This window comes from Coturnix japonica, chromosome 2 (assembly GCF_001577835.2).
Source record: "Coturnix japonica isolate 7356 chromosome 2, Coturnix japonica 2.1, whole genome shotgun sequence".
Taxonomy (NCBI): domain Eukaryota; kingdom Metazoa; phylum Chordata; class Aves; order Galliformes; family Phasianidae; genus Coturnix; species Coturnix japonica.
In genome coordinates this window covers 46,832,021-46,844,314 of record NC_029517.1, presented here as the reverse complement: position 1 = coordinate 46,844,314, position 12,294 = coordinate 46,832,021, and the positions used below count along the sequence as shown (strand labels likewise).

Genomic DNA, 12,294 nt, shown 5'->3' with positions numbered 1-12,294 from the left:
AGGGAACAATTTTGTGAGACAAAGCTTGAGTTCATAAATCTGCTGACACCTTCCAGAAGAACTGAGATGTTAACCACATGACCACTGAAAACTCAACAGCAGTTTCTCAAGAGAACGGCTAATAATTTTTTGGCAGAACTGTGACTTGTCTCTTTCCATGGATGTCTCTCCAAAAGTAATGCCTCCTATTTATTTCCACTGAAACTACAACAAAGAGCACACTAACAGTATTTGCTGGAGCAAATTCTTAGTTACAAAGCACTATTTTTCAGCACTGTCACAGAGCATCCTTCTGAGTGACAAACAAGAGCCTGCATGCATGCCATACTCATAAAAATCTGCATGTCCATCTGGAATATGGTTTGTCTTTCAGCAGTCACCACTGCTGAAACACTCTACCACCTCACTGTGCTCACATTCACTGTACGGTTTCCATCAGTGTTCAGCAAGTGTTGATGAATGTCAATGGGCACAATATTTTATACATGGAGGAATTCAATGACGCATCTTTGCTTCATATATACTTCCATGTCAGACACCATTCTGCCAGACTGTCCCTCTGATGCTGTCTGTCACACAGCAACAAAATATAATGGAATACTGGTGGGAAGGTTCAACCTCTATTGTCATATTGCCAACATCAGACATTGTGGGCCAACATCATAAAACAGAAGGCGTTACTTTTGGAGCAGCCCCCACACCTGGACTGCTCCTTCACTTCAAACTGCTACAGCACTATCACTGTTCAGCATCTTATATGATCTAAATGTCTAATTGCACAGCATACCCAGAAATAGCTTAATTCCAGTAACAAAAAACAACACTTACTTGTGTGGTACATAGAATCATAGGATTGGAAGAATCATAGGAAGGTTGGAAAAGACCTTAAAGATCATCAAGTCCAACCACAACCTAACCAAACTACCCTAACAACCCTCTGCTAAATAATGTCCCTGAGCATCACATCCACACAGTTTTTAAACACATCTAGGGATGGTGACTCAACTACCTCCCTGAGGAGCTTATTCCAGTGCTCAACCACCCTTCCTGTGAAGCTTTTCCTGATACCCAACCCAAACTTACCCTGGCACAACTTGACACAGAGAGTTTAACGTATCAACTATTTAAAGTCTATTCATGTTTTCTATATACAACACTATAAGATATAGTTGCATAAATCTTAAAACAGAGACTGTTGGCTTTGTCCCATCCACCAATGTTTTGAAAAATGGAGCTATGATATAATAAATGGATTTACATAAAGTATTTATGCTACTAATGTTGGAGTTTCATGCTGTTAATAGGCGAAGAGTGGCAATTTCACTCATCTCTGATGAATAGAAAACACTACTGTATCAACTTCAAAATTGCTTTCTTGTATAATCTCCCTGAAGAACATATATATATATATATATATATATACACACACACACACACATATATATTTATGTATTTATGTATTTTTTTTTCACAGTAGTTTATAGTTATTTCAAATGGTAGTAATGCAAGAAGAGTAACTAAGCGCTCCACAGGTACAGCAGATTAGTGTTTCAAGTGAGATAAGAATAACGCTCCCCACTTTTCCGCTTTCTTGTAGTCTCGTAGACAAAGTGGAGAAGTCTTGAGAGGAGATTATGAAGCAGGTTTCTCTCAGACACAAAAGAAATGGAAAATGCACACCAGGAGCCAATCTAACACACTCCAGCTGCAAATGGATACTTAGTCCTCAAGATCAGACTAAAAATAGTCCCAAGTCACTCACTCCAAAATGAGCACTGATGCCAAGTCCTCTATTTCAACTGTTTTACTGTATGAATCTGCACTAGCTGTTAATACCAACATGGTTGCTGACACTATGTTCACTGATGAGTCTGGCCTTTGATGAGTGGATTAGTTTGCTTTATAAAATACTAGCATTCACTACAGTATCAACCTCTACATTTTTGTTTCAAGTAAATCCAATGAAATGGCTCTTAACAATCAAGGTGGGAAAAATCCATTAATTCTAGATTCTTGAAAATAAAGGAGATCAGTAACTCATGCCTTCGAAAAATGAGCTGATGTAAGAACTAAGTATTTGCAGTTGAACACATTTGTTGGTTTTTTTTTTTTTTTCTTAAAGAATTATCCAGAAAGGGCAACAGATCAGTAACATACCTTATTGCTTCCTCCACAGATTGGCCAACTATATTTGAAGAAGGACCTGGCTGAGATAAAGGAGTCAGGCTTATCACCCATTTCACTGGCTTGTAGTACTCATCACTGGAACTCAATAGGTAGAACAGTGTGGTCAGGAAAATCACCTGCAAAACAAATAGGAGTTGTTAACTGAAAGACAATAAATAGTTATAGAATTACAATACGCAGATATTCATCAGATCACTGAACTTGACTGAGAAGGTATGAACTACTATTCCACAAGCTTGGAACACAAAGATCTAGAAGAGTAATTCCCATCCCTGCTCCACAAGAGACTTAACTAAACAGTGAACATCTTTTAGCCCTTTTCAACCTCTTCACAAAGTCAAAGTCTAGATCAAACAACTAGATGTTGATCTATGTTGATCAACTATCTAGATTGTTTTTCCAGAAAAAACCTATTTAGCACATCAGAATGTTACTAAACAGTATCAAACTAACAAACAAAACCAAATAAACTGAGTTGCTTGGGGAGTTACTGTATGGCTGGTTACTGGATATAAACTAACCAAAAACCCATAAATAGAAAATCTTAAGTTTTTGTTGGGCTGACTGAGTATCCCCTCCTATGAGTTTGAAAATTAATTTCGGCAGAAGCCATGGCAGTTGTACTGTTCCAATTTAAAGACCAAACTACCCCATGAGATCATATTAGTCCTTGGTATCTTGCAGTTCACTATGTTTTACTTATTTTCCGGTCAGTGGGCTCAGCAACTTCTTCAGCTGAAGAAAACAAAAATATAACCAGCTTGAAATAGAAAATCTCAAGCAAAGTAAATTTATTCTACTATATGTCATTGGTAAAGTATGCCTCATATTTGCTTTATCTTCAAGCCTTACTTCTTTTGTCTGTCTTCTCAAGATTTAAAAAACAAAAACAAAAAAAAAAACAAAAAAAAACCCCACAACAACAAAACCCCTCACTTTTCTTATTTTCAGCCTACTGGTATGTTGGAATAAATAACATCTTAATCTTCTCATAAACCAAATTGTCTGCCCTACAGAATTCTCTTAACTTTCAAGCATTTTACTCAGTCTGCAGACACCTCATGCCTTTTTTCCGCATTCTCTTTGAACACGTTCAGTAAAAATAAAATGCAAATGCTATAACATGCAGAGTTAAGTTTCTAGCCTCAACAAATCCGTCCATTTATCATCTCTGTTCCTAATTCATTTCTACTCAGTTAAATGTTACTGTTTTTTCCCCCTCACCACAGCCTTTAACTTGGAAGCTGCGTTGAACTGTTCACCCAATATGACCCCTTTCCAAAACATCACGTACAGACTTCATCTTCCCAAGTGTTTAACTTTGGCCTTGAGTGATAAATCAATCTATCAATGAAAGCAAGTCACCGTTTCAGCCCGCTTGATCAGCATACTGTTAACATTCATTTTGAGATCATAAAAAACAAACTAAATCAGGCTTTGATTTAGTGGGAAATAACCAGTCATCAGTAACAACATCAGCTTTCAAGTAAAACCTAAAACCTGAATCATGTTTTAGCATCCTCTGTAGTGATGTAAACATTGTTTTTCTCCTTGGTAAGACCTGCCATTTCTCCTGAACTACTACAGTGTTTTCTTATATAGTTACAAAATTCCCCATCCTGAAGTAGGTCTCCAGACTTTGTTTCGTCTTCCTTTAGGTGGGACCTGACTACAAATCCTCTTTGCAGTGAAACTTTCAGTAGAAAAAGCTGCGTATTTCTACATGAACAATTTCCCCTCATCTTGACACTCACAAAAAGTAAGCTGATAAATGGCTCAATTAAATCTTCTTTTATTAGTACACATACAGTTAAATTCTTAGAGCGCTATCCCTTGAATGGCTTAGTGCAGTGAGGGAGCGAGGAAATTAACAGCAACAATCAAAGCTTGATTATCTGTGATATGAGAAGAAAACCTGATTTAATGCAGGCAATGAACCAGAGCTGGCGATCAGTTAAAGTGTCAACAAGCACAGCACCAGTACTGACAGGAAAAGTTATTCTTAGTGTCCACATAAGAAACCTGCATCCTTAAGGAGCAATGAATCGCCAATATAGACACACCCACTTCAACTGCAGACACCAAAGAAGGCACCTGGGATGAATAGCAGGGGAATAAAATAGTATTAAAGCAGACTAAAAGCTAAAAAGATAGGAAACCTAATTCAAGTCTTGTTAAGACAAGATGCATGTAAAAGCACCATGCAAAACAAAATTAATTTTAGAGCAGTTACGTTTTGGGAAATTAATGTATTTGCTTTAGCACAGAAATGCAGAAACAAGAAGGAGCAGCCACAGTATATAATTTGACATAAGCAACTTGCTGACTTTTCTTAAAACAGTTTCAATAGTACATTCAGCAGCAAAATTCTATGTCCCTCCTCTATCTCTACAGGCATTTGAATATTTTCAGATCTCCTTGACAGGGTACCTAATATTTTAGATATTGCCTAAATTTTCTAACCAGAAATTCAAGATCTTGCTGACGACTCCGAGAAAGAAGTCACAGAAGATAATAAGCTCTTTCCATTGATAGTTGACAGATCACACATTCTTGCTTTTTATCTTACAGCCCTCAAGTTCTGAAACTTCAAATACTATGATCTGAGGGTGAATAAAATGAATTCAATGAGAATGTATTGGCGAACAGCATATGCTGAAAATGGTAATTGAACATTCCCACATTTATCAAGAAACACACAGCGTAATTGCTTCTGTGCTGTCTCCAGAGACTCGGGAAGTATTTCTGTAATTGTCTTTCACACTCAGTTTTCTGTCCAAAGGCTTCTTTTTTTGTTATTATTAAGAAGCATCAGAAATTCATGTATTCCCTGCAGGAATGCAGATACCTATCTGCCCAATGGAGTCCTCTTCCAATCTTTAACAGTTTTTGTACACCCAACCACATGCATATACATTATACACACACACACCAGGGCTTTGGCTAATTACACCGTGGAGCCAGCTTTAAGAAATATGGTCTTCTTGGAGCAGATAAGGTTCTTCTTTCATAGATGGGGAAGGCCATCCTTGATAAGAAGCTTTCCAATTTAGTCATGAAGGCTTTAAACCTTCATGAGGTTCATGAAGTTGCTGGGGAAAGGGATCCTCACCCATTCTACTTGAATATAACTTGAATATAGGAAGTTCGTATTAACATGCAGAAGAACTTCTTTACACTAAGGGTAACAGAACACTGGAACAGGTTACCCAGAATCATAGCCTCCTTCTATGGAGATATTCAAGGTATCTACCGGCACAACCTATTGTAGGGTGCCTGCTTTAGCAGGGGGGTTGGACTTGATCTCTTAAGAACCCTTCCAACCCCTGGTGGGGGGAGTACTACCATCTGCAATTGGTAGTAACCAACACGGTTTCACCCATGGCAAATATTGCCTGACAGACTTTGTGGCCTTTTACAATGGAGTTACAGAGTCAGTGGATAAAGGTAAAACAACCAACATCATCTAACTGGACTTTCACAAAGCGTTTGACACTGTCCTGCAAGACATTCTGGTCACGAAATTGGAGAAAAATGGATTTGATGGATGGACCACTCACTGATTAAGGAACTGGATGGATGTCACACCCAGAGAGTTGCAGTCAACAGCTCAGTGTCGAGGTAGAGACTAGTGATGAGTGGCATCCCTTAGAGATCAGTGATGGGACTAGTATAACATTTTTGTAGGCAACATAGACAGTGGGATCAAGTATACCCTCAGCAAGTTCACAGATGACACCAACCTGAGTGGTGCGGTTGACATGCTGGAGGGAAGGGACACATACAGAGGGACCCAGACAGATTTGAGAGGTGGGCCCAGGCCAGTTTCATGAAGTTCAACAAGGCCAGGTGCAAGGTGCAATACCAAACACAAACACAAGCTGAACAGTGAATAGCTTTGAGAGCAGCCCTGAGGAGGATTTAGGAGTACTGGCTGATGAAAGACTCAGTATGAGCTGTTAGCGTGTGCTTGCAGCCCAGCAAGCTAACCATATCCTGGACTGCATCACAAGAAGGGGATTTGGCCCCTCTGCTTTTGTGAGGCCCCACCTGGAGAACTGCATCCAGTTCTGGGCCCTCAATGCAAGCTATTGGAGAGGGTAAATTTAGACTAGATTCTAGGACAAAACTATTTACTGTGTGGGTGGTGAGACATTGGAACAGGTTGCTCAGACGCACTGCGGATATCCTCTGCCTGATCTAGGGGGACATGTCCCTGCTTATAGAACGGGGGGTTGGAACTAGAGGGTCTTAAAGGTCCCTTCCAATCCAGATCATTCTGTGATGATATGCTCATGTGTGCAGATAGGAACTTGAACTCAAAACAGAAGTGAAATATAAGTGACGTTCCTGTAAAGAATGCTCAGTTTTCAAATGTCTGTTAAGAACCTGAATATCCTCCCATTGGACTGTAGATGGATAAGCTACACATAGAAGCTGCTCTGTACTGAATGTTTTGAAAGAAGACATATTCTCAATTCAGAGACTGCAAAACAGTTTAAGTTACACTAATAAGTACATTAAAGGCTGAAAAACCTTGTTAGCTAAATTTTCACAAAGCAGAGGGCCACAAATGATCTCTTTTCTCCAGTGACAGCAACAGGACTTGAGAGGACAGCATGGAGCTGTGTCACAGGTGGGTCAGGCTGGGGGTTAGGAAAAGATTCACCAGAGGGTGGTCATACACTAAAACAGGTTTTCCAGGGCAGTGGTCATGGTCCCAATCTGCTGGAGGTCAAGTAACATTTTGACAGCACTCTCAGGCACAAGGTTTGTTTTTTGGGTGGTCCTGTGTGGAGTTAGGAGTTGGATTTGATGATCCTTGTGAGTCCCTTCCAACTCAGGATGTTCTGTGATTCAATGACCCCTTTATACCCTGACACATTCTGTACAGTTAGGATAATAAAAAATAATAATAAAAAAATCCAAGAGTGTAGGACTAACATATTTGGGTGGGGCTAGCTCTATACAAAAAGTTTAAGTACGCTGTTATCAACTCTGGCTGAGAGTTTGGCTAACACACAGCTCATGCTAAGGCCTGATGTATGCTGGGGGTCAAAGTCAAAGTCACACAGTGGCAGGGTTGATGGCCAAGGGCTAACAGTCACTATTATCACCTGCAGCTTGCTGCCTCCTCAGCCATAATCCTCACACACTGCTGTCTGGCAGTTTCCTCAGAAACAGCTAAACCATGGTAATGGACCGAACTTCCAAACCAGAAGGTAGAATACATCAACTGAGACAAAAAGTTGCTGAAGCAGAATCAACAGCAGCTGGACTGCCAAGGCCTTCATACTACATGGTGTGACAGAGGGGACACCTGCACCATGACAGGGGAGGAAGGATGACCACACAGTGCTGGCTAGTTAACTATATTGTCCACAGACATGTGTCACTAGCTACAGTAAATTTGAGTTTTAAGTTGCAATGTACGAAGCTGAAAATTTGTGAATTAGAAACCTCATGAGTTAAGTGAGGAATCAGTGGAATCACATGTTAAGACTAGTCCATACATAGGGGATGGCATGTTTATTTCTGAATAAGCTCACAAAATGAAGCTTATTTTACAGATTATGTTGTCTAGTAAATGTCAGAGATCCAAAAAGGACCGTTACTTAGATTCAGCCCAAAACACAAGTAGAGGAAACTGAGTAGCCTTTAGGGTATCCAGTCTTTAAAGGAGCTCCAAGGCACCAAGTATCTCAACAAGCTCTGCTAAGCTGACTGCACAGCACCCCAGTAAGTGGCAAGACCCTGATGACAAACAAAAAGACAGGACCATGGCATCAAAGAGCAACATGTAATGAATCTCATATAAGCCACCGGACAGCTAAAGTTAAATTTTGTTTCTGAGCACTGAGTGCATTAAGACAATCTGCAATTTGAATCTGTCCTTTGTCTCAGATACTGTTTCCAATGTGTCATCACAGGTGAAGCTGTAAACTAAGGAAGAAATGAAACTGTGCCATGGAATCTTGCTGTTTTCCTCACTAACTAAAGAAAAGGTAATTAAAAGACAACAAAACTCAATTGCAGTGATTTTCTTCAGTTTCAGACAGTCATTAAATTAAGACTTGCTGCTATTTGTTCTTTCTTAAATATTGAAGAGAACTCACACAACTACCTTGAAATACCGTTAAACATTACTTTGATTTTACAGCTTTGTTTAGAAAGACTTCCTCCCCTGAACAAGCATCAATGAGGGTAGTAAAGTTAAACTGGCAAAACATCTATTTCTCTAACAAATGTTTTTCAGTGTTGAACTAGTAACTAAGACACTGATTTCAGCGAAGCCTCCAAGATTCGTATGCATTTAGTTAAAACAGGAAGAAGTCCTATGTCAGAGTTGTTAATATCACACACTGTCTGAGATCAAGATGTTCATAAGCTTTCAGCAAAGTTCCAGTCAGCACATTTTTTCCACTCTTCTAAAGGCATTAGTTTGTTTAAGGGTATGCTTACAAGAATATGCCATAAGATTTCAGCAGTTATTTTGGGTATCACAAGTTACAGCTCAGTATCTACATGGCCAGAAACAAGGAGTTTTCAATGAATAGGATGATGGGAAGACTGCCAGCTCCTCAACATGGAAATTACAGCGTGGATTTTGGGCTCCTTTGCCTAGGATATCCCCTGAATGACTGATCTGAAAGTTGCAACAACTCAAGTTGGTAATGTTAGAGAATGTTTTCATGCTTATGTTTGATTTTCAATGTTACAGAACGCGCAATTAAATTCCTCCTGTAAAACCAATCATGTGAACATGCAGCATACTACTTACCACTGAAAGCACAAAATTAAGAAGAGCTGTCCCACTATGGAAAAGGATTGTCACCAAAGTTGTAACTGTAGTGAACAAGAGGCTCACATTCCGACTCATCACTATCCACAGAGACTCTAGGATCTAGAAAAGGAGGAGGAACAAATGCAAAAGTCAATCACCAGATTGTATTAGTTAAAACACAGAACTGCATTCAGAGTCATTCTCCATCAAGGTACATGCTCAAAAAATAAAATCATACATTTAAAAAATAAAATAAAAATAAAAATATAATAATAATAATAATAATTATTAATCAATAATCATTTTAATAATTATTATTATTAAAATTAAATAATAATTAAAATAATTTAAATATTTAAAATAATTAAAATTAATTTAATTTAAAATAATTAAAATTTAAATTAAATTTAAAAATTTAATTTAATTTAAATTAAAAAAATTAAAATAATTAAAATATTTTAAAATAAAAATAATTAAAATAATTAATAATAATTAATAAATTATTATTATTATTATTATTATTATTATTATTATTATTATTATTATTAATCAATAATCTTCCCTTTCCCCTAAATTGCAACAGGTAACAAAGACAAGCTGCTACGTAGATATTTACAAAGTTTTTGGTAATTCTTCTTTCAGCGCTCTAAGTAACTTCATCATGTAAAACTGCACAAAATCTAGATGACGTGACAGTGTTTACTGTGATCTCTGTCAGCACCAATCAAAAGCAGATCTCATCTCAGGAGTGAAAACTCATCTCTTCAAAAGCAGAAATGCTAAAGCACAAAGAACATCACAAAGTAGAAAGGAAGCTGAAGGCAGCTTCAAATCAAGTGATACAATTACTACTTTAATATGTTTGTTTTAAATGTTGCATGTAACTAAGTTGCATAATATTCATTATGTCTGTAGACTAAAGGAGACGATTTTGCACAAGGATGCAAAAAACTAGTCAAGTAGTTGCGGGAAACAAATCAATGCAGGACAACCTATTAAGCCCTGTAGTGGCTTGGGAAACTGACTGCTTATTAATTACAGATAGCACAGAGTAGTTTTCAGATGCGCCTTTAAATAAAGAATACCCAGTATAGCCAAATTAGTTTATGTCTGGATGCAGATGCAACAAGCTAATTAAGGCAATAACACTTCAGGAACCAGATATCTGGAGGAGGCTGGGAGAATTTCTTTGAAGGTATTAAGTTCCTCAGCATAGGCTGTAGCTGGGTAACAGTTTCCCTACAAATTTTAGGCTAAGGAGTTGATAACGTGGAGTAAACAACTGCAGTTGGTTCAAGTGCAGCTATCAGGTGGTTCAATCAATTCTGAGAACATTTCTCCTATGAGAACTTCCTTGTTACATGGAGTCACTCATCAGAACTGCTGAGCTAAGATATCACAAGCATTTGAAGTATGCACAAATAGTGCCTCTCAGTGATCTTCAGCATCACTTATGAAAGCAAGGGCACTTTCTGGGACTAGTATTCAGCTGCAGAGTAAGTTCCTCCTAACATAAACTCACAATTACCTATTTCAAGATGTCTCAGGAGAAAACAGACATTGCAGACACTAGACATCACTGAATACGACATCAAAAAACACTCAAATACTCAACTAACTGTCACAAAATCACAAGGCAAATTCTTGCATTTAGCTGACAGTGATGTTTGATTCCTAGACCTCCCTTACTAAAAGGAATGCATGGGAGTGGAATCATTATGGAGAATAGACTGTTAGCCATATGCTTATGTAATTACTTGAAGAAATTCCCAGGGACAGAAAATAACATTATGAGAGACCATTATAGTTCAGAACATTATGAGAGAACATTATAGTTCAAAACTAAGTGTCCAAAGTTGGGTATCAGTCCAACTTGATTTGGAATATACATTTATCAGTCTCTGCTAAAGGAACAAATAGAGAAACCTGAGCTAAAGCTTATTGTGTATGTCTTAGTGGAAGGTCTTCTGTCTTCCTGTATGAGAAATCTTTGAATGAGAAAACAACTACTGGTAGAATGATGAATGCTCTTGTGGAAGAAGTACGAAGATCAATTTAAGGAGACATGAGCAATTTCTCATAGAACATCAAGGGAGTCTTAAGTGATCATTCACAGATTTGGTCAGCAGCAATTTTCTTTTTCAAGGTTTCAAATATTACAGAAATGGAGTAAGAGGTACAAATGGAAAAACAGGCAACTGAGAAAGGAATTAAGAAGGTTTAATTTCCAAAAAGTGAAAACTAATAGCCCAGGCACACTTACATATTTCATTCACCAGAAAAACCACCTCAAGATACAGCATGAGGTCAAAAATTTGAGGCAGACGTGAGGACCCACCCCAGTTCACTCCCTAGACTGAGAACAGGACAGAACAAATCTACCCTGGAAATACATCACTGGAAAAACAGTTCAGTAACACTACAGCTTCTACTGAATGCTGGAAAAATTCAAAGAGGAAATGCATCAAGGCTGCTAACACCAAAGCTATTAAAAAAGGAAAATGATTATTTAGAAAAGCTTATCTTTATACTAAATCTTGATGCAATTTACATGTTTATATGGCAAATTGCTTCAAAATGATAAGATCTACCTACATCAAACTAAAGCTACTAGAGTTACTATAACAAATGGCACATTTTGAGGGAAGTATAGAACTCTTCTGTTCTTTATCTGATAATGATAGTTCAGCTCCTGAATTGGTGCATATTGTTACAGAAAAAATGAATGCCACTAATTCCTCTGCACAGGTATACCAGTGATTTAATTATATGCTTTCAACTATAATGTCAAAGTTTCTTCCAATATGGAAGTGAAAAGCAGATACTCCTCTTTCTCAAGAAGAACGCTTGCTATTATTTCCTCAAATAGGAAAGAGTTTATGTGCTTATAATTGCAAGATGACATGGTCTAACAGCTGTGTTTTAAAAGAACATAGAGTGACCTGCAGACTATTCTGAAATATTTCAGAAAATGGTGGGACTAGCAAGAACAATTCTGTGGCAAATTCTAACCACCATTTATGTATAGGTACATGCAAGTAGTATAAAATTATTCATTTTAAAAGTGAAGGAAGTTTCTCTATAGCTGCATATTCTTTACAGTTACCTCTTTCAATAGGCAGTGTTTAGAAACAATGTTTGTTGAAGCAGTTTTAGGAATTTACAACTTGCTGTATGCTTAAGAATTACAGGTAAACATTGATTTTAAACATCCAAAAGCAGAAACATCCTACAGCTTCAATTATAGCCAAGACATTTAAAAACCCCTCCAGCCTGCAAAGCGTAACCAAAACCAAGAGGAAACAAACAAAAAACCCTACAAA

The 12,294-nt window shown here is 37.7% G+C and overlaps 1 protein-coding gene across 5 annotated transcripts in view; it reads right to left on the bottom strand.

The window, feature by feature from the left end:
- TMEM245 (transmembrane protein 245) overlaps window positions 1-12,294 on the bottom strand; it is a 73,915-nt gene that overhangs the window by 22,476 nt on the left and 39,145 nt on the right. For 4 of the 5 annotated variants that reach the window (XM_015854299.1, XM_015854300.1, XM_015854301.2 and 1 more), the window contains 2 exons: window positions 8,969-9,091; window positions 2,158-2,303 (listed from right to left, as the gene is read on the bottom strand). In XM_015854299.1, the coding sequence (XP_015709785.1) occupies window positions 2,158-2,303; window positions 8,969-9,091 (269 nt within the window). Of the gene's footprint in view, window positions 1-1,468; window positions 1,706-2,157; window positions 2,304-8,968; window positions 9,092-12,294 lie in introns of those variants that run through there. The other variant, XM_015854303.2, reaches the window with a different exon arrangement.